Consider the following 23251-nt stretch of genomic DNA (forward strand, 5'->3'; position numbering starts at 1 on the left):
TTCACATGAGATTTATAAATACAAATTTATATAATAAACTAAGCTGATCTACAAATGACAAATAGAAAATATTGCAAAATATTTTATAGGCAAAGAGTTAATATCCTTCATATTTAAAGAGACTGTAAATTATTATTATTAGTAGTAATTTACTTGTTAATTAGTAGTAATAATAATAACCAACATGTATGTGGCAGTTATAACACACAAAGTGGTTTAAATATTTATATCTCTTTTAAAGCTCTAAACAACTCTTCATAGATAGACACTATTGCTATTTACTCTTCTCTCCCTTTTTTTAAATGAGCAAATTTTATCTCAGAAAGTTTAAGTAGTGTGACAATAGTGAAGCTGCAAATCAAATTCAGGCTTTCATGAATTTAATACCTGTACTTTTAATGCCTAAATAATTGAAAAACAGGCAATTAATTTCTTCAATAATAAATGTTTAACAAATATTTCTTGAGCACATATTGTATTCCAAGTTATACATATATGAAAAACAATGTTCAACTTAATGTACTGATAAAAATTCGCATTAATGAAGTCAGTTTGCTCTCCCAACTTCCAGTGTTTTCTGTCTCCCGAGAAAGCACTACTCACCTAGTAGCTCAAACCAAATCCCAGGAAGTTATCTTGCAATCCATCCTCCTCCATTTCTACTCTGATCTGATTTGTTACCAAACTTTGTTAGACGCTACCGGCTAACAGCACTTAAGACTTCCTGGCTCTTTCCATCCCTTTTGCTACCACCCAGGGTCAAATTGACAGCAACTGCCTCCTTGCTGCTCCTCATGTCCTGTTCAGGTTTTGCTCAGAACACAGGCAGAGCAGTATCTAAAAAACAAAATTCTGTTCATAGACCTGGTTAAACACTCCAGTGGCTTCCATTCCACTTAGAATTAAAACCATAACCTTTAATAAGGACTTTTACGATAGGACACTTGTATATGTTTTCATCCCCCCCTCTTTCCCCACCTACTGTACTTTCTTTTAATTCCTTGAATATGCCATGCTCATTTCCACTTGCAGACCCTTCAAAATGTTGTTTTCCTCTATCATGTGCCTAAAGCCCTATCTTTTTCAGTACTCCATCTTCAGTGCCCAAGTACAGTGACTGGCAAAAGTAGGTATTTAGCAAACATTGGTTAAACGAACTGGTTGATGAATGAATGCATGAAGGAGATGACATATCCATCCATCACATTAGAGATGAAAAGAGTTTGGCTGATCTGAATGCAGTAGTGTCTACAACTAATTGATCACAAGCAGTTACAGATGTTTTTGGTCTTTCTTCACTCCTACTGCTTCACTTTACTAGCCTCAAAAAAAAAAAAAAGAGTTAATAATACTCCATGTTTTTAAGGATGTAGCTTATAAATTGCTGAGGTTTTTTTAGAGAGACAATTAGGGTTATAGATAACTATCAAAAGTTAGACAAGAAAGTAAAATATTCAGTAAACTGAAATATGTCAAATGTCCAATTTGCGACACACCCAAATGCCCTAAATCAACTCAATTCAATTAAAATCAATACAACTATCTGGATTATTGAGGATCCCCCCCCCCAAAAAAAAAAAAAAGTTTGTTTTGCTGGGTCTCTGTCAGATTCATTTGCCTGCATTTTTGTGAGCACTGCTCATTTGAATGTCAATTGTATGTGTGTTTCACATTTTAATTGCTGAGTATATCTCTACACTGAATCTTTTATTTGGGAATGGGCAGGCTTTTCCTCTACTATAGTTAGCTATATTGTGGTTTTGTGGGCACAGGTGTCCTGCTATCACCCTCACATTCACCTCTACACCTGCCTCTACCAGTGGCCACAGCACAGTTTGGCAAACATCCTAGATCTGATTGAGGAAAATTGACTGATGGTTTCCCACAGATTAGCATTTAGTGATTTGCTCAAGGTCACCACAGCACACTGGTTGCTGGAAAAGAATAAAGATCTCTTAACTCAGGCTCTTTAATTTTTAACACGACTACCACCATCCACACCACAACTTCCAATAAAAAAATGATTTTAAAAGGAGTAATAGCCCCTCAAGTCCAAACCAAATACTATCAATTACAGAAATATGGTAAGTCTTCTTGGGAATTTGAAGCTTATCCAATTTATTATGAAAAGGAAAATTTTTAAAGTATTCCCACACAAGTGTATTGGATCTCAAAATTATTAGAACATATTCATTGCACAGTGGCATTCGAGACAGAAAGAAGGCAAGGGATACAACTAATAAAAAGTAATACGACAACTCTCACTATGTAAATTCTAGACTGGTTGATATTTGTCCTAAACTAGGAGTAAAACTGGCTTTTAAAATACAGAATGCATTACAAAGCTAGAATATTTGAATTTTAGAGTCTGAAAAGACATTTCAGTTGGAGAAAAATACAAATGGCTCCTGAATGCAGTTATTTATTCCTGGCTGTGCTTGATGAAGCTCTAAAGGATATCATTTTGTCACTCTCATTTTGCTGCTATTCATATCCTGCTTTGAAAATATTTTCATTCAGATTTTGAATTCTTGGTGGATATGACTTTCACCTTTTCCTTTTTTTTGTCATTTGGAATTAGAAGGAGTGTGTATTAGAAGGTAAAGTGGAATGCAAATGGTCACTTAAGTAGGAGAAAATAGTTGAAAGTTGTTTGTTGGTTTTTCCTTAAGAAATAAATCAGCTGGGTGTTTATTTCAAACATACTAATTAAATAAATAGAGACCATTCTTCCCTTCACATCCCTCAGTTGGCATTAATAACCAATGGACTTTGGGGATTCTGTTAGCTGTGCTGTGTAGGATCTAGTTAGCCAGATTACGTGAAACTGGCACATTTTCCCCCACACCAGTAAATGCACATTTCCTTCCTGTTGTGTTTTGGGGACCCCTCTGCAAGATCACAGAGATCCATGCCAAACTCTGACTAAACAGAGAACCTTTTGAAAGAAGGCAGTTGTGTTAAATTAAAGTGTACAGCCATGAAGTCAAACGATTTTATCATCCTCCTCAAGGGAAGCCACTCTGCGCAAGCATGAATGAACAATTCTCTTTCTGGAAAAGTACTCCATCTTCATTACGAAAATCAAAGTTGAGGCAAAATGTAGATGGTGTTTTTTTTTTTCCCTTGGTACATTGGCTACTTGTGTTTCCTCATCTTGTGCTTTGATGAGATAGAACCTAGAGCTAAAAGGGGCTTGAAAACTCCTACACATCAGGATCCTCACCCCATTTACAAGAGAGAAGAGTGGGAAGAATAGAAAGGGGAGCAAAGAGAACAGAAAAATGCTTGTTAAAAATCCTTCTTCCTACTTTACCAGTCCCTAGTATTCAAATATACAATATCTAGGTGATGGACTCATTTATAAATGAGTGGAATAGAGTACTGATAAATAGATGTAAAAAATAATGTTTTTATTACTTCTTTAGGAAAGTTTGGCTTGAAACATTAACAAAGAAAAAGAGCATTTTTGCTTCACTTCTCATCCTGAACTCTCCTCGGACATGGAGATTCCTCTCTCTGAACTGTTCCTTAACATCACCAGCATCTGAACGTCCAATCCTGACTTCAGGGCACTTCAGGCCATCTTAGTATCCAAAGAGAGACCCCAAAGTTGTTAAATGAGAAAGTTAACATTCCAGTGGGTGTGGGTGGGGTGAAATGGACTATGTCACTTTCAGGAGGGGTAGAAGGAAGGGTATATGGGAAGGGAAGAGTGCAGCACAGAGAAAGGACCATGAGCCAGAGGATTTGGGATCTACCATTGTTCTAGTGATCATGGACCGGGGACCTTAGCAAGTCACTTGCTGTCTTTGTAAATAGGTTTTGCCATCACAAAGTGATGATAGTCATAATTTTGCTCTCAGAATGTGGTGAGGTAAGGAATGTCCTGTGTATCTCTGGCTCTGACTTTGCATTTGGGCTTTCAGCAGAGCAGAGGGACACACTTCTTGGCTCTTGTCTTCCAGATCACTACATGCAGGTGCTGGTTTGTCAGCATGAATGCGTGAGGGAACTTGCCACCCGCCCTGGCCGCCTCTCACCAATAGAGAACTTCCTCCCTCTGCACTATGATTACCTGCAGTTTGCCTACTACCGAGGTAAAGCACAGGGCGTCTGTGAAGACCTACCAGGGTTGCGGTTCAGCGTTACAGCCATGGCACTCTTGTAATTTAGTCCTCTGCTTTCTTCAGTTTATCATCAAAGCAATGAGGGTTTATGCATTTTCTCTCTCATCTCACATCCCTGCAGCTCTGGACAAGAAGAGCAGAAGGTCAAACCACAAGTGGGCAAAATACAGAATTTAATGCTGTGATAATTTTCTGAAAAATTATACTAAACTGACACGTTATATGATTTTTAAACTTAATTTTTTAACTTAATTTTAATAGATAACATATTCATAAGGTTTAATTACCAAATACTATAGAAAGTCTCCCTCTCTTTCCTGTCCCCACAACCCAGTTTCATGCCCTGCAACCCAGTTTCTGATTTATACACCCCAAATTTTTTACAGAAACAACAAATACACACATAGTTTTATTTCCCTTTCTTTTACACAGAAGGTAGCATACTATTTACACTATTCTCTACATTGTTTGCTTCACTTAATACATGTCAGATTTATTTTAGTAGGTTAGACCTATGAAATTACCATTTTGTTAGGTCAAAAAATAGATTTTGGCAGTTTTATATGGTTCAACTTAACTGTATCAGTACATAAAGATCTTCCTTATTCATTTTTCTTTATATCTGCATATCATTGCACTATAATTTGTTTCATGTGTCTCCTAATTGATTGGCAGTTGTATTGTTTTCAATCTTTTGCTATGACAGTCAACATTCAAATGGATAATATTTTACATATGTCATTTCACATCTGTACACAATATCTATTGGATAAATATCTAAAAGTACAATCACTGGGTCAAGTGGTTTATTCATCTGTAATTATGATAGATGCTGCCAAATTTTCTTCCATATGGAATACATTTTCCATTGCTTATCAACATATTATCAAATTTTTAGACATTCCCCAATCCATTAGGTGAAAATAAGTATCTAAATATAGTTTCAATTGCCATTTATCCTACACACAGAGAGAGCTTGAGCATGTTTTCTGATGTTTAAAAGCAATTAATATAATTTGGATTGTTGAAATTGGCCTTAGATATCATGTTGTCTAACGTTTTCAGCCTGTAAAGAAGCAACTTGCTTAACGTCACCTAGCTTAGTGACAGATCATAATACCTGGTACATTGTTTTATTAATATTGATATTTCTCACTAGTGCCAGCATCAGGCTGCCTTGTATAGAGGTCAGTAGTAAAGAAAATGTTTCCCTTTTAAGATAATAATAAGAAAATGTCTCAAGCCAACATTTGGAAGATACTTTGGCAAAGCCTCGCCCTTTCCGACAGCAAAACATTACTCATCATCCTGGCACGGAGGGCAAACAATAGATTACGTGCTCAAGTCATGAGCAGGGAATGCAAAGCAGAGAGCTGCTTTATTTTTATCATTATTTTTAAAAATCAGAGCCAATACATATATATGGAGGAAATTTCTTTTAAAAAGAAAGCATTATGGAGGTATCTTAAACAGATTCAAGTAGACCTGCCATTTGACCCAGCAATCCCATTACTGGGCATATACCCAAAGGAAAAAAGATCATTCTGTAACAAAGGCACGTGTACCCAAATGTTTATAGCAGCACAATTCACAATAGCAAAGATGTGGAAACAACCCAAATGCCCATCAATACATGATTGGATTAATAAACTGTGGTATATGTATACCATGGAATATTACTCAGCTATAAGGAATGATGAAGATACGACATCTCTATGGTTCTCCTGGAGAGAGTTGGAACCCATTATATTAAGTGAAGTATCCCAAGAATGGAAAAACAAGCATCACATGTACTCACCAGAAAATTGGTTTCCCTGATCATCACCTAAATACAAATCTGGAAACGACACCAATTGGACATCAGACTGAGGTGGGGGGCGGGGGAAGGGATGGGGGTATGCCTACACAATGAGTGCATCGCGCACTGTTTGGGGAGTGGTAACACTTGAAGGTGCTGACTCGGGAAAGGGGGGGTGGGGAAAAAAATATGAAACTATTGTTTTTAACTTGGAAAAAAAAGAAAGAAAGATCAAATAAAAATGTGTCGGATACAAAAAAAAAAAAAAGAAATCTAATATTGTGACCTATTTGGAAACAAAACATATAGTCTTTAAAAATTCCTCTTATAATAGCTAAATATTTCTATAACAAAGAGTTCATGGTTGAAACATCCTTGTTAGTTCCTTTTGGTGGTTTGCTACTGTTGGAGTTGCTGTAGATGTCTAGTGAGGGGCTAAAGGAGGATCCTCCAGAACATGTGGGGCTCTATGAAGGACTTTGCATGAAAGTACCAATTTACCACTAACTTTGCAGCAATGAGAAATAACATTTTGCAATCACTTATATTACTCATACATTATGTACAAAACAGTACATCATTGTTGTAGAAGATCATCATCAGGATATTTACTTAACTCAAACTCAGTACAAAAATGTTTTATTTGTATTAAATACTAAAAGTTGTCAACAAACATCTTCAGGCAGAAACTTTCGATGTTTTATGCAAAACAACTGGCACTAAAGCAGACTATAGGTAAGACCTTTCGAATACCTGAAATCATGTCCCTTCTTTGACTCTGCAAGTTTACCTGTTCAGCAATTTGTCTTCCCTCTTACTCGTGTTTGATGCTAACCTCTACAGACATGTTGAAGTCCCTCCTTAAATTCCTTTGGGCAGACCTACGCTGACTCTAATGCTGCAACTCCTTGGTCTTTCAGTTGGTGAATACGTGAAAGCCTTGGAGTGTGCCAAAGCCTATCTTCTGTGCCACCCTGATGATGAAGACGTCTTAGACAATGTGGATTACTATGAGAGTCTGTTGGATGATAGCATTGACCCAGCATCCATTGAGGCCAGAGAGGTGAGACTGAGAAGTTCTGAGAAGAAACTATTCTGCCTGTGCTCTGGGAGAGCGGATAAAAATATAACGTGGCTCTTAAAGATATCTAACAATTTTGCAAAGGTTCTAGAACTCAGTTCTTTCAAACCTTAATTATTCATGCCCAAAGCATATTTTTCTCATACTTGCTAGTTTGTGAAAAATCTGTTGAGTAGGAACATTTTTTGCAGCTCTGAATATTTCTGTTAGCTCACTTGTCACTATCCAATGAGAAATATTTCTACTTGAACATTTATCATAGCTCTTACCTGTTATTTAAATAAAATTTTCCCCTCATTTTCTTTTCTCTAGGATTTAACAATGTTTGTGAAACGTCATAAACTGGAATCTGAATTGATAAAATCAGCTGCAGAGGGGCTGGGATTTTCATACACTGAACCGGTGAGAGCAAAGAGGAAAGAGAAAATGTTTATTAAACAGACTATTCAGTGGAATTCTTATTTATGTTTTTATTACCACATTTATTTGTTGAAGATTCTAATGCCCTCCTTGAGGTAAAAATTGGAGGCATGGAAGTGTTTACTCAATAATTGTGATGAACTTTAAGAGACATTAGTATATGTCTGTATCACTGAGATCCAAAGTCAAAGGCAAATATATTTGGTAGAAGTATTTTGTATATGATTCATTTGCCCTAGGATTGTTTTATTTTCCCAAGTTCTGGGTGTGACATTTTATATTTTTCTCTTAATGCTTGTTTATTACCTAAACCTTAAAGAGACTTCAGAAAGAACACCATCAGTCACAATCCTACCACCCCTCGGGCTGGCTTTATTCTGCTTGTCCATGTTGTCTTCTTTATCATTGTTCATATGAAGATGCACTTTTTTCAGAACTAGTACTATGGTATAAGTAGATTTGTGTTCTGATTTTTATTTAAGAAGGTATCATAAGCAATTTCTATATTTGTATTGTTTTAAAAATTATTTTAGCTACATATGTAGAATTGATGTACAATAGATAAATGAACTCTTCTCCTGCTGCTAGACATTTGAATTATTTCTGACTATTCTATCATATTTAATGCATTAAGCATTTTTCTCTCTATTGAACTATATTATTCCTTAGAATGTACTTCCAGGACTGGGATTTTTCTGTCATCAAAGGATAAGAGGTTTTAAAGTTTCTGAACCTAAATTGCCTTCCTCACAGATTTCTCTGATACCATTATTGCTCCTAGTAATGCATAAAAGTACCAGTTTACCACAATTTCTCAGCAATAAAAAATAAGCTTTAAAAATCTCTTATATTACTCATATGTTATGTACAAAAATGATACATCATTGTTGTTTTGACTTGTATTCCTTTGATGGCCAGCAAAAATAAGCCTTTTCACTTATTACTAATAATTTTTGCTTTTATTTGAATTACCTGGGCATGGATTTTGTTCATTTATCCATTGGTTACTATTAATATTTAAGTTCTTTGTATAATGTAAATGTTAATATATTTGTAAAATCATTATTTGCAATATATCCTATTTGCAACACATTTGGTTTTTTTATTTACGTCATATCATTTTAGAAATTAGGTTAATTTTAATGTAATATTTCTAATGTAACACTTCTATCATATTTATATCCAATACTACGTATTTTTTAAAAATTGTGTTACCCTAAGTGACCTTAGATAATGTCACTTACTTCATGACTTGTACAGATGATTACTCAAGCTAAACATTTTTTGTTTGCTTATTTTATTCATAAAACATAAAGGAGTTGGACTCAATGATCTTTCAAATGTCTTTGTGCCCTCAAATTCTAATTGGGTTTTTTGGACAAAAAGATGTAATCTCAGGCTAATTCCATATTATTTTTTAACCCATTTGTGTTCTATGTTGTCTTTGTCAAACTTGCATCAACTTTGCCTTCCTTTTTATTAATTTTTTAAGACATATTGTATTTTTATGTAATATGCAATTTCCCTAATATTTCAGGTCTTTTGAATATTTTGCATATATTTTATTTTATTTTACCTTATTTCTGTAAATGATATTTTAATGACAAAATTAGTGTTTCTTTTAAATTTAAAACAGAATTATTGGATCAGATATGGAGGACGACATGATGAGAATCGGTAAGTCCTCCACTTAGAACACAAACTGTTTATTCTTCATGAGAAGTAATATTTAGAGTCATAACCTATTATGAGAAACTTAACTCTATGAAATAGGCAAGAAAATATAATTATAAATGAAGGAGTTCTGAGCTGTGAACTAGGAGCTCTACATCCTGGTTCCAGCTCTTCCTGCCACTTTTGTATGTCATTAAGTGACGTATCTTCTTCTCTCTGGATCTCATGTTTTTTCCTGAAATGAAGGGAATGAATCAGGTGATATTTGAGTGCGAACATTCTGTGATTGCAAATTTGAGTAAGTTGGATGCTGTTTTTGACTTATTAATAGAAACTATGAAATGTTCTTTTTGATGGTAAATTCCCTTGCTGTACTTATTTGAAATTAAGAAGTTCAGAAAATTTTACTGCAAGGTGAAGTATTAGGTGTCACTAACTCAATCAGAAATGAAGAGAACTCCTTTTCTAAATGATAGAAGTCAATTTACATGTTTTGAAGAACTCAAACTCATAAAACATTTGAATTACATGTTTGAGATCACACGGTCCAGACTATTCATTTTCAAATTATGAAAATGAGGCCCTGACAAGGCAAGTGACTTCCTTAGAGTCCTACCACAAGGGAATGACAAATCCAGATCTTCTTATTCAGGATCTTGAGGTCTTTCACTAGGCTTCAAGGACTAAACTCTTGAGCGGCCTAAAATGTTTGCAAGAGATCCAAGAATGTATACGCACATTTGGATTTATTAAATCTGTACATGTTGGAAGTGACAGCCTGCTATCACTTGTGTGTTTGCAAAATTTGACACAAACCCATGTCTTCTTTGTCAGAATAATCAATAACCATTACATTAAAATGTAATTTATTTCAGTTCAACCATTGTTCAGTGATGCACTCTGTGTTCAAGACAGCATAAGATACTCTGAGCATTATAGAGATTCACATGAAAATTTTTGTCCTGCTCTTTTTGGGAATAAAGTCTAATCTGAAGGGGGTTCAGTTATGGATATAACTAACTGAAATAAAGGTTGTTAAGAAGATTTAGAGGAGTGAAATACAGCATACTCACTGAGGAAATAGAGAAGAACTTCATAGAGGCAATGACATTTAATTTGATCTTGAAAGATGGGTGGACTTATGTACAGCAAAAATATACAATATAGAATCACAGGCTATTTAGGTAAAATATACTTTGCCTTTGAACATCTTTATTAAATATGAAATTGCCATTTCAACTTTTTTGAATGGGCAGGGTCCCTTCAGGAGTGAACGTGGAGGGAACAGAAGTTCATGGATTATCAATGGGAAAAAAGTTATCACCCAAGATAGATCGAGACCTAAGAGAGGGTAAGTACCTGTGCACTTTAACTCTGTAAAGGAAAGGAAAGGGAGGAGAGAGCTTGACCAGTTCCTATCCAGATCAAGGCAGAATCTACTTTCTTTGGAAAATAAAGATAGGACAAAGCACTATAATTCATAATAGTCTGAAAGCAAGGCTTAAAAACAAGAATGTCTCATATTTATATATTGTTACCTTTGGTTTCCAACAAAAGCACTTCTAAATTCACTCACTCATCTGTTTCCTAAGGAATACTGTTAGGCAGAGACTGTAGGGTCATCTCTATTCTCAGAATACATGAGGCTTAGCAAGGTCACAAGACTGACTTCTGTCAGGTAGTGCGTCCTAGATAGTGTGGGACAGACTACATAGCAGAGGAACTTGGGGAGGAGACAGGTCACATGGGATAGATGGTTAGGTTAACTAACCTAGTATCATAGATATGAGCAGGGCAAGAGAAAGTAGAATAAAGATGGAATCGACAGGGGTGTGGAGGAAGCCATTCTAGTGAGTAAAACAGACAGAGCAATGGCATGAAGATGGAGCAAGCAGAACCTTATGCGTCTACAGACTTAAGATCAAAATACACAGGTGGAGCGTTGCCAAAAATTGTTTTTAAATAAAGCCAAAACATTATTATAATAATAAACTATTAACAATAGTAGTACTAACAGCAGTGGCAATTATTAACAATTATTTTTTCTGTATGCTTTACAATTTTCCATCAATTTTACACACAATTTATTTTAATGCTAGTAGGATCTTATGTAAGAAGATTTAGTGATTTCTCCAAAAGTCTCACAGCTCATAACAGATTGTGCAGGCGTTTGAACTTAGACTTTTGGAATACCATTTGCTCTTCTTCACCTGCTGCATGGAACATAGAAGTATCTAGATATGTAAAATATAATACTTTATTGATTAAATTATTGCAACATAAAAGGAAGCTTTCAAACACCCTGCATTGAGAAGAAGTGCAGTACTTTTTTTCCCCAAGAGACTTTGTCAGCACATTCCTTTAGCTGATTTGAAAACTTCTGGCTCTTTACAGCTCTTCCATTTCCCATCCATTTCCTTCCTTAGTTTCCAAGTCAGTTTAAAGCAGTAAACAGGATAATATGCTCATCTAATCTGATGTGGACCTCAGTTTGTAGCCACAAAGCCTAAGCTGTTTTACAAGTGCCAGAGAGCCATGGTCAGCCAGAGTTCATGTTGCTTTTTAAGCTGAGAAATCACCCAGGAAGTTCATGCCAATAAGCCAGCACTTTGCTGTAATGTTTGGGAAACTCCAGGGCAGTTGCCAAATTTCTAAGCATTTTTTTTTTTTACTGGCTACCAGGGAATCTGATGTCTAGCAACTGACTAGGAACACTAATGGGAAGAGTAGAACAGAAGACTATATGTGACAAAAAATGGTTGTGATTAATTGGGTTACCAAAATCTACTATTTCTGCAGAATTTTCTTAGTTGAATTGGCTAATGGATCTTAGGATGTTCCCTGAGAACCTACCGGTCTAAAGGAAAAAAATAGATCATTTTTACTTGCTATACTCTCACACTGACTACAGAAAACTTCTGTGGCCAGATGTGTGTAGGGGGGATTTCTCCACACACCAAGTAATTCTCCAACAGACACCAACTGGGGGTCAAATAATTCAATTCAATTCTGACAGTATCTACCAGGAAATTAGTGTTGTGTCTCACAGATTGAGGGCTCAGCCCCACAAGACTGCCCCCACTGCAGAGGCCAATTGCAAATATAGCTTCTCACCTATACCGCAGATCAACCTCCTGACCCACTGGATACAAACCTGGGTTCCCACAACCCCCTCCTTGGATTAGATTAATTTGCTGCAATGGTTCAAAGAATTCAGGAATACACTTAAATTTACTGGGGTTTTTTTAATCCAGGATATTATAAAAGATACAGATGAAACCCCAGAGGAAGAGGCACGTATGGCCATGTATGGGGTGGGGGCTTCTATGTCCTCCCCAGAAAAACCACCTTCCCAGCATCTACACATGTGCAGCAACCTGGAACCTCAGCAAATCTTGTTGTTTAAGAGTTTTTATAGAACTTAATCTCCAGCCCCCAGTGCAACCCCACACCCAGAGGTCCATAGGTGGCGCTGAATGTTTTACTTCTCTAATCACTTGAACCTTCTGGTGTCCACATGGTTCTGGATCTATTTAGGGGCCCTACCCTAAGTCACCTCGTTAGCATAAACTTAGGTATGATCAAAAGAGTCACTATAAATAGCAAAAGAGACTCCTATCACCCAAGAAATGTCAAGGGTTATAGAGGTTCCGTGACAGGAACCAGGGACAAAAAGCAAACATATTTCTTATTGCACTACAACGGGAAGGACTTCTGTCCAGTCATCAGAGATATAAATAGGATCTAAATTAAGAACAGTGGTAGAACAAGGCCAGATTCTCAACCAGAAAATGCTTTCAAATCTTAGTCTCACTGAAAGCAGATGTCAGGGAGGCAAGGACACATGCATCACAAAATAAAGTATATTTCAGCTTTTCTCATCTTCCACAAAGAGATTGTCGTCTACTGGGGTTACCTCACAGTATTTATTATTATAGTATTCAAACTGGACAGCTCCTAAGCATTAAGACGAGAGCGACCCAGGCTACATCCCACAGAGACTCTAGTCAATGGACCATGCATGGTAGCTTACTAAAAACATTTCTCTCACTTGTCCATTCTCCTGTCAAACCTCCAGTTCTCCAGAGGTCGTGCTACATAACGGTTCCAGAGTCAGTGGGGGTATAGCAGAAATAACACTGAATTTGGAATCAGGAGACTTAGTTTTTGGGATTTTCTTAGTCTGATGTGCTCCACAGTAAAGAAGAACTAGAGACTCAATGTTTGTGGGCCCTGTGATCTTTATCAGTAAAAGAAGGATGATAACATTTTTGAGAAGGTGACCATGAAAAGTTTTTTGTAAACTGGAAAGGGCTTGTTAGTCTGCACATCCCCATCATGCCTTTTGTGATCTTATGATATTTTTGGTAAAATGATCCTTCTTGCCATGAGCCACAGGCAGTGAGCACAAAGGAAGACTTTTCTAGATGAGCCCTCCTTGTCACAACCGGAGAGTCAGAGCCAGGCACATACTTTATGAATGAGAGAAGAACTAAGTTGTTTAACTAAATCTTCTTGGGCTGTGGTTAAAAATTGGCTGAAGCCATCAAATCAGGCCCCAGGAACCACAACTTATTGGACTACATTTTTATTTTCCTTTTAATGATTTCCTCTGTCTGGTGTGCTACTAGTCATCTGAAGGCTGGTTGACTTGCCTTTTGAATAGCAGGGTTTATTTTTTCCTTTTTTTTTTCTTTTGGTTAGTGGATGGGTAATTGGTTGTTTTGGTGGGTGGGTGGGTGGATGGGTAATATGTGTGGGAAATCTCTGTATAAAACTCTATACTTAATAATTACATTGGCTACCTAAAAGGCAGATTTCTAATACAGATTCTCCCTGTACCTGTTAAGATTCAGATATTTAAGATGCCAGTGTGCTCTTCATTTACTTGATTTCCTCATGCTACTTATGGCAGAGTTAGAGGCATTGTCAATGTTCTAGTAGCCCTCTTTTAAACACGGTCCATTATGCCATATGCTTATTAAGATGCTTCCATCAGAACTTAGTGCAGTATCCCAGGTATAGTTTATTATTTCAATAATAGTGATAACAATAACACCAACACTTAAAACTTACACGTGGTAGTCATTTTTCTAAATATTTCACTTTTACCACCTTTAAAAATCCTATTTTGAAAATAAGCTGACTATATTTAAGGTAACACACCTTCAATATAGAAAAATGAGGAAAACTTGGTAAATTATAAACCAACAGCTCACTAAATCCCTCCTCTGTCTGCCATTTCTATATGCATTTTATACTAGCAAATGCTTTTCAGCGAACCTACAAGTGTCTTGTCTTTCTTGTTGAAGGAATGCTTCTATTTATATTTCCAAATTGGAATGGAATATGTTGTTCACTTTTCCAAATATTTGAGGGAAGGCCTACCTCAATTTGACTGTGAATCTGAATCAGCTACAAAGGGCAATAGTTCCAAAACTATGTTCCATGCTAAGAGGTTCTATGGAGGGAGGAGTATTCTTTTTTTATTGCTGTATAAAAATTAGCACAAATAAAGCAGCTTACAGCAACATCCATTTATTATCGCACAGTTTCTGTAGGTCAGGGATCTGGGGACAACTTAACTGAGTCCATTGCTTCAGTGTCTCTCACAAGGCTTCAATTAAGTTGTTGACCAGGGCTGAGGTCTCTTCTGAGTCTTGACTTCTTCCACGTTAGATGGCTGAATTCAATTTCTTCTAAAGGGTTGTTAGACTACCGTCCTTCAGTTCCTTGTTGGTTGTTGGCCAGAGGATGCCTTCAATTCCTTGCTAAGTCAGCCTCTCCAATACATCCACTTGTTTCATCAAAGCATATAAGCTGAAAAAGCAATAGACTGAGTCGACTATCAAGATAGAAATTGTAACTTTTTGTAACATAATCACAGAACTGATATCTCACCACCTTTGCCATACTCTACTGGTCAGAAACAAGTTCCAGGTTCCATCCATACTTGTAGGAAGCAGATTACACAAGGGTATAAATACCAGGAGAAGGTGATCATTGGGGGCCATCTTAGAGTCTCTCTGCCATAGGAAGGAAGGAAGGGAGGGAGGGAGGAAGGAAGTGGGGAAGGAGGGAGGGAGGGAGAGAGGAAGGGAGGAAGAGTGGATATTATGTCCATTGAAAGTTAAGAACTGCTACATATTATGTCACTACTTAGGGGACTCATAAGCCCTCCTCACATATTAAAAGTTTCAAGAAGCCTTCTTATAGTTTATTTAACCCAGTACTTCCAAAAAACTATTCAGTGCAGCAAACTTTGATAAACACTGAATTGTAGAAAAAGGAACATAAAATCTTCCTCCTGTGCAGAGAAAAATACTCTAAAAGCAAGACCACTTTTACAGTCAGTTAAGCAGTAGGAAGAAGACTGAGAAAAGGAGTCAGGTGACTTGCATGTGAACTTGCATGTGAAATACCTGAACTACCTGGTGGAGGCACTGCTCTAGATACCAGTGAAATTGAGATGTGTACTTCATGCCTGGGAAACACAAATATGTAATCAAATAGTTGCCTGTGATGTTGTAATAGAGGTATAAATGAGAGATTGCAGAGAAGAGCAAGTCTTCTCAGAGGAGAATCCTATGAGATGCCCTGTCTACTTTTCAGGATCATCATTGCAATGAAATGTAAAACTGGTTTATCCATCCCAAAATACCATGAGAATGTAAAAAGTCTTATGACTTTATGGGGAAACCTGGTAGTCAGCCATATATCTTGTTCCTGAATCCCTAATATGTTTACCAAGCTTCCTAATTTGTGTTTTGTCTTTACATTCCTAAATATTGATGAGGAAACTGACTCTGTCAAACTGCACATTGAAAGCTGCTGGGTGCTTGTGCTTCCCTCCTTGGGGACAGGGGTAACAGGGAAGACAATGTGCTGTCACCTTTTAGGTGGTCCTCTGCTCTACGAGAACATCACATTCGTCTACAACTCAGAGCAGCTGAATGGGACTCAGCGGGTTCTGCTGGATAACGTCCTGTCAGAAGAACAGTGCCGGGAGCTCCACAGTGTGGCCAGTGTGAGTACCCGGAGTGGGAGGGTAGCCAGACGGGGATGGCCTGTCATGAGTCTGGAGGTGCTTTGATCCTGGTCTCATCTGGAGTCAGGGAACAAGGCCTGAAATCTCACTTTCTTTAGGAGAAGGACATTGATTGTCATGGAGGCACTTCCATAGCCTTTGTGTTGGGATGATTTTAGTTTTTCCAGGTGGGATCTGGACTAGCTAATGGCTTAATTCCTAGGATGACAGCTATCTAGCATGTGCCCTGCCTAACATATAAAGTCACTGGGAAAAGCTTTTATTTTTATCAATAATTAGCCAGTATATCAATCATTTACATTCTATTCATTTCCATAAAATGTGACAATATTTTATAATAAAAATGTAGAGTGAAGATAAATAAAGATATCTTTTTTCACACTGCAAATATGTGGAAACAACCCAAGTGTCCATCAATCCATAAATGGATTAATAAAATGTGGTATATGTATACTATGGAATACCACTCAACTACAAAAACAATGATGATCTAGCGCCTGTTACATTATCCTAGATAGAGCTTGAGCCCATCCTTCGAAGTGAATTATCACAAGAACAGAAAAATAAGTATTACATGTACTCGCCATCAAATTGGTACTAATTGATCACACTGAGGTTCTCACATGGTAGTAATATTTGTTGGGTGTCAGTCAGGTGAGGGTGCGGGGGTGGGTAAACTCACAACTAATGAAGACGGAGTGCACTGTAGGGAGGAAGGGCACGCCTCTAGCCCTGGCTTGGGTGAGCCAAAGGCATTACTTGTAACCAAAATGTTTGTACCACCGTAATATTCTGAAATAATTTAAAAATATCTATCTTTTTTAATTGGAATAAATAATTATATCAGGATCCTGGAATGAAATGGGATGATTGTGGGTATTGGCTATAGTTTTCAGCTTTCTGGTAGTCAAGGAAGAAAGAGAAACTCATTGAATTCATAATATCATTGATAAAATATCTTCTTGTATTTGCTTCCAGGGAATCATGCTTGTTGGAGACGGATACAGAGGGAAAACTTCACCCCATACACCCAATGAGAAGTTTGAAGGTGCAACTGTCCTGAAAGCACTCAAAGTAAAGTCTTCACTTCTTTTGGGTTTGGGTTCCTCTGTGTCCATCCAGGGCTTCTGTAAATGGTATACAGGAAAGAGAAAAGTTTATGATATATATATATATATTAGGACAGTTGTAGGAAAAAATATAAAATGAAACCTTCATTGTTTTTAATCATTTCTTCATTCAGCCATCAATTTATCAAACTTTACATTTCCTAAATTTGTACCTGGCCAAAAACATATAACCTTTGTCCTTAAGGAGCTCATGATCTAATAGTGAAAATATACCCAAACAAGTAATTATCCTCTACTGCAAGAAGGGTTATTAGAGAGGAATGTAGAACATACTATTATAGAAGAGAGGAAGGAGCAATTAGCTTTTAACTTTCCCTCTGTGATGGGGAAGACCTTATTCCAATGGCTTATTGGCCTAACCAAAATCCAGAAGCATGTAGTAGTATTCCCCTTAGTCCCTTAGGCAACACAAAGATGATCTTATATTGCCTTAATGACACCTGGTGCCTGTTTTTCTCAAGTCCTCCAATCAACTCAATAGTTTCTCATATTCTTATTTTTTTTTTCAGTTTGGTTATGAAGGCCGAGTCCCACTGAAGAGTGCCCGTCTGTTCTATGACATCAGTGAGAAGGCGAGAAAGATTGTAGAATCCTATTTTATGCTGAACTCAACCCTGTATTTTTCCTATACACACATGGTCTGCCGAACAGCTCTGTCTGGTGAGATTCCAGAGTCTGAACTTATTCCCTTCTACTCACAATGTAATGGGAAATAAAACAATGCAAAACAAAGCTCTATTGCATTTTAGACGAGTTCTAGATTTCTAAAGCAAAAGAAGCTTACAAACTCTTATTTTCCCGTCCCTCTTTTTCTCCTTTTTGGTTCTCTAAAGTTCCAGAAGACTGCATGTTTTCTCTTTCAAATTCATTTTTCCTAATTGGTGAAGTCATGCAGAAAAAAATGCTTTTCTGCTCTAGGTTTCCCTTTAGGGGAACGAGAAACGGGGAAATTACAGTGGCCTTTATGTCCACAAGCACTGAGTGGAAGCGTAGAAGATGAGAGAGTTATTGAAGGAAATGTTCTTAAAAAGACAGAGACCCTATACTTCCTGCTCATCATTATTCCTTCTTTACGTCTTCTCTCCCACCCACCTGAATAGGAGGGGAAGGATAATGTCACAGGAGTAGACTTTCATACTGGTGAAATGGCAGCTGAATCAAAATCTTTTTTTATTTCATCCTTATCCTTTTGCTGCCCCATGTGAAGTGTAAACCCATGAAATGCATAGAATTTGCAAATGTATTAACATATTTATATTAGAGAACTTTTATAGGTGAAGAGACAGGTGTGACTTGCCCAAGGTTTCCCATCAAGTTCATATCAAAACCAGAGTCTCTTGACTGCTTGTCCACTGTTCTTTCTTGTATTCAGTCTTCTGTCTCCACATTTGCAAACAACACCAGGAATGGAAGAAGACAGGCAGATTGTCAGGTTTTTTTGTTGTTGTTGTTGGAAGTTACTGCACTTTATCTCTCATTCTTCCCTGTACCCTTTTATGGCAGGTCAGCAGGATAGAAGAAATGACCTCAGTCATCCCATCCATGCTGACAACTGCCTGTTGGATCCAGAGGCCAATGAATGCTGGAAGGAGCCTCCTGCTTACACATTTCGAGACTATAGGTACAGCCAGCACCTGCTCAAAACCGAGCTTTTACCCAACAGTTATCAAAACCCATGGAAACTGGAAAGCTGCTCTGTTTTGCTTGTCATCATGTTCATCTCTGTGAAGCAGAGATTCTCAAGTAATCCACTGAAGCAGTTGCCATAACTGAGAAGTGATGTTATCATTTCATTTTTATCTTAAAAATCATGCATATGCTGCATCCTACACCACTCTTCCATTTTGTTTTCATATAAAAAGTAAAATTTATCTTTTAAATTACTTTGTGTTCACTGAAACATAATCTTTGTGGTATGTGTATCTCAGTCTGAGACTTCAAGGGCATGACATCTCAACACATATGGGGATCTTATCACATTGCTTATCTATTATTCAAACCCATGAAGAACTTTGTGTACATTTTATAAATAAGAAACAAAAACTCAGGAGAAAATAATGTTTTACCTTACTAAAAGATATTTTAGCATGTAAAGAGTCAGGAGTTTTAGTCACCATATATACAACTGTGTGTTAATTATTACTACATGGTGCTCTATTCAAAAGCACTTATTTGAGCACCCTTTACCTGTAAGACTTGGCTAGATCACAAGGAACCCTCCAGCTTGTTAAGGAAAAAAAATACATCCTTCAGAGTTGCTATTATATAAGTGAATACAAGAGTTATAAGTAGTGTGAACAGGTTCAGAGAGCTAGATTAAATTAAATCTAGTTAGATTTTCTGTGGAGGAAGTGAAATGTAAGATGAGCTTTGAAATATGATTAAAATTTTAATGTAAGTGAAATAAATAAATACTTTAGAGGTATAACTCAAACTATATCTGATTTCCTCTTCAAGAGTTTGGAGGACCAATTATCTTAATGTCTAGTTCAAAGGAAACTTACTAAACAGTCCGGTCAGTACCTCACCAGTCTGCAGTATTCTATGACCATGCTGTTGTAAGCACATACATGTACAAATGGTTTCCCTTTCTTCTCATAGTGCTCTGCTGTATATGAATGACGATTTTGAAGGAGGAGAATTCATATTCACTGAGATGGATGCTAAGACCGTGACTGTAAGTAAACCAATCCTACAAATTTATTTAGTACTTTTTATGTTGTATTGCCATTTTTCTAAGGACTCACAGATTGTTATATTTCAGATACTTCTGAGCTCAAAAATTCAACAGGAAGAGAGATTCCCAGTAAATCTATAGATTATAACTGTTAGAAATGGAAACATCTGTAAAATTTTTCTAGTCCATTGTAAAGATGGGCAAATTAAAGAATAGAGATACTATGCATTTTATCATGATCATATAGCTAGTTAGTGTTAGACTTGGAACCAAAACATAGCTCTATGATTCTTTGTCAAATAATCTAATGGAAACATAAAAACATTGGTTCCTAAATCACCCAAGTCTAAGATAAGTCAAACAATTCTACAGAATGGCTTTCAAGTAACCTGGTATTCTACATACTTGGGTTGAGCATTGGTTTCAAATACCTAGTTATCAAAATTATCATGTATGTGCGTCTACACACATATGTGTCTATATATACAGATAGACATATATGTATATACCTGTACTTGCCAATTGATACACACATACACAAATATGTAAATCAAAAGTAAATCAAAGGTTAAATTCAATCACCATCTTCCTAAGCAAACCAGTGCCTTTAGAAAACCAGCCTACTTAGCATTTAAAGACCATCCAGTTAGCATCATTTGGTCTTTAAGCCAAAGAACACACACAATGGTAGAAAAACAGGTTTTCCAACTGAGGAAATAATCAAATTTTAGATTATGAGGTATCTTTTTCCACCATACAAAATTTAAATAGTGGGATATGTATGTAATAAACTTCAAAGTTCTGGCACTACGTAAGCTATTTCCAAAACTTTTCTTGAATTTTATGCTTTTCTCCTCATAGCTTGCATGCTTTTCTCAATAGCAAAACTTATATCATTCCAACACACAAATACTCATGAAACACTACTGAGACATAAGCAGGTAATATAAAAAACTCTGTATTACTGGGTTTAAAGGTGATTCCTATGGGGAGTCTGGTTAAAATTGTCTGGAAACGTCGTTATAATTAAGGAAAAAATATTTCATGCAATTTAATACAATAACATATGTTTAAAAGGTCACGATATCTCACTTTTGGGGAAGAACTTAAATCTTGATATGGGAGTATTTTAATAGTTCATAATCTGAGAAATTAAATCAAGGTTGATGACCTGGGTTGGAGTTTAAAATCCCTATGCAAAATTTTCACCTCTGGAGGAGCTTTGTGTAGAAAGAACTTGATTTCTGAGCTCTGCTAAGATGAAACTGAGGTACAAAAATGCTGCCATCTCACAGTTTAAAATAAAATCCAAGTGCCCATCAATACAAGAGTGGATTAATAAAATGTGGTATATGTATACCATGGAGTTCTATTCAGCCACAAAAAAACAATGGTGATATAGCACCTCTTGTATTATCCTAGATAGAGCTGGAGCCCATTCTACTAAGTGAAGTATCCCAAGAATGGAAAAACAAGCACCACATGTACTCACCATCAAGTTGGTATTAACTGATCAACACTTAAGTGCACATATAGTAGTAACATTCATGGGATGTCGGGCAGACGGGAGTGGGGAGGAGAGGATGGGCATATATATACCTAATGGGTGCAGTGCGCGTCATCTGGGGGATGGACATGCTTGAAGCTCTCACTATGGTGGGCCAAGGGCAATATACATAACCTAAACATTTGTACCCCCATAATATGCTGAAATAAAAAAGAAGAAATAAAAGAAAAGCAGACAGGTGGTTGAAAAGATTTCTTTGCTTCGCCTCCATCTAGTGGCTATATTTGGAAATGCTTAATGTTCAAAAGCAAGTGATGGCCTCAATCAGTTTCATTAATTGTTGAATGTACCTTAACTGGAATTCTGCTTTTTAAAAATGGGAAAGCAGATAAGATCCCATTTTTGAGATTATAATTTTAAGAAAAATATGTAACTATTTAAAAAAACATTGAATCTAGCTTCCTCTGAAAAAAAAGTAAAGGAAAAACTGATTTAAACAATTTTTAATCCAAGAGCTTTAATTTCAGAATATTTATTTTCCCAAATCAATTATACTTTATATTAATACATACTATAGAGTTTTAAGGGAATTTTATAGATAATTAAAATTCTTAGGTAAGCCAGTTCTTACCTCTTTCCCATAGGAAATTTATTCCAGTGCCAATAACAAAGGGAAATGGGTAGTTTTCTGTGTTAGCATCTCTTCTGTGGCTGTGCAGGGATGAACGGAGCAGGGAAATGGTCTAACTTGGGGCCACACAAGAAAGTGAAGTCTTCTAAGTCCTTTAGTTTGGAAAAAGTCTGGTGGCTGAATGTTTGCATTTATTCGAAACAAGTATAATACAAATGCTTCTCTGAGTCTTAATCAGTGAGATGGAAAGTAAAAGGAATTTTAAAAATCACACTTAGAAGATAGTATACATGGAAGATATATTAGTTATTTTTAACAGTAGCATTTATTTTTGAGATGTGGGAATTAAGGGATTTTGGTTTCTCCAGACAAATTTGAAGAAGATAAAATTTAATGAGTCCCATTTGCTTCATGAAAAATTAAGTTCAGTATGAATGGGGCTGTGTTCAGAAAGGATGTTTACAATCATTTATTTTCCTGTAGAAACAATGTCACAAATAGAGACAAGTTAACAAAAGTGTGTTTATTCTTCCACACACCTGGTATATAACAGGTGGATGGATACTCCCTGTTTGATGAAATTAGTCTTAGAGATCCTTGCGAACCCACATACCTATAATCAATTCTAATTGCTTCAGGCAGTTGATAGCTTTCTTTTTTTCCTTAAACTTTCCCAAAGTTCTTCATGTTTAAAGATATTTTCAATTCTTCTAATTCCATTAGAGAGAAAACATTAAATTGTTCCCACACTCTTTCTGAAACACTGTAGATGTTACCAAGACTTGGTAGTCACACAGAGCACTGGCAGCCGCGTGTGGTCGAGTTGCTCCTGAACAGAACCAGGTAGCAGGCAGCTCAGAAAACCTGAAATTCTAGATCCCAAGGCCATTTACTAGGAAGGCTTCTCTATCCTACTTCATATGCTTTAAATGTCACTTATTTTTCTGTTTCTATGTGGAATGTACAAGTTTCTTCTCCAGATAACCAGAATCAGATTGATACTGAGAGCACCAGTAACTAGTGAATTCTCTAGGTTTACATCAGAGAAGTTGCCTTGATAAAGATGTTTAAGAAAGGCAACTCTAGCAAAGAAAAGTTACTGTGAATAGAAGAATATCAGGACACTGCTTTTCTTCTGCTCTTCTCTTTAATACT

General features: G+C 36.5%; 1 protein-coding gene across 1 annotated transcript in view; it reads left to right on the plus strand.

The window, feature by feature from the left end:
* P3H2 (prolyl 3-hydroxylase 2) overlaps nt 1–23251 on the plus strand; it is a 145115-nt gene that overhangs the window by 114611 nt on the left and 7253 nt on the right. Inside the window, exons 4-13 of the mRNA XM_069472786.1 lie at nt 3969–4100; nt 6849–6991; nt 7322–7411; nt 9066–9106; nt 10360–10454; nt 16003–16130; nt 17130–17225; nt 17791–17941; nt 18785–18902; nt 19883–19958. Of these exons, the coding sequence (XP_069328887.1) occupies nt 3969–4100; nt 6849–6991; nt 7322–7411; nt 9066–9106; nt 10360–10454; nt 16003–16130; nt 17130–17225; nt 17791–17941; nt 18785–18902; nt 19883–19958 (1070 nt within the window). The remainder of the gene's footprint in view (nt 1–3968; nt 4101–6848; nt 6992–7321; nt 7412–9065; nt 9107–10359; nt 10455–16002; nt 16131–17129; nt 17226–17790; nt 17942–18784; nt 18903–19882; nt 19959–23251) is intronic.

The sequence above is a fragment of the Eulemur rufifrons genome, chromosome 7 (genome assembly GCF_041146395.1).
Source record: "Eulemur rufifrons isolate Redbay chromosome 7, OSU_ERuf_1, whole genome shotgun sequence".
NCBI classification, from domain to species: Eukaryota; Metazoa; Chordata; class Mammalia; order Primates; family Lemuridae; genus Eulemur; species Eulemur rufifrons.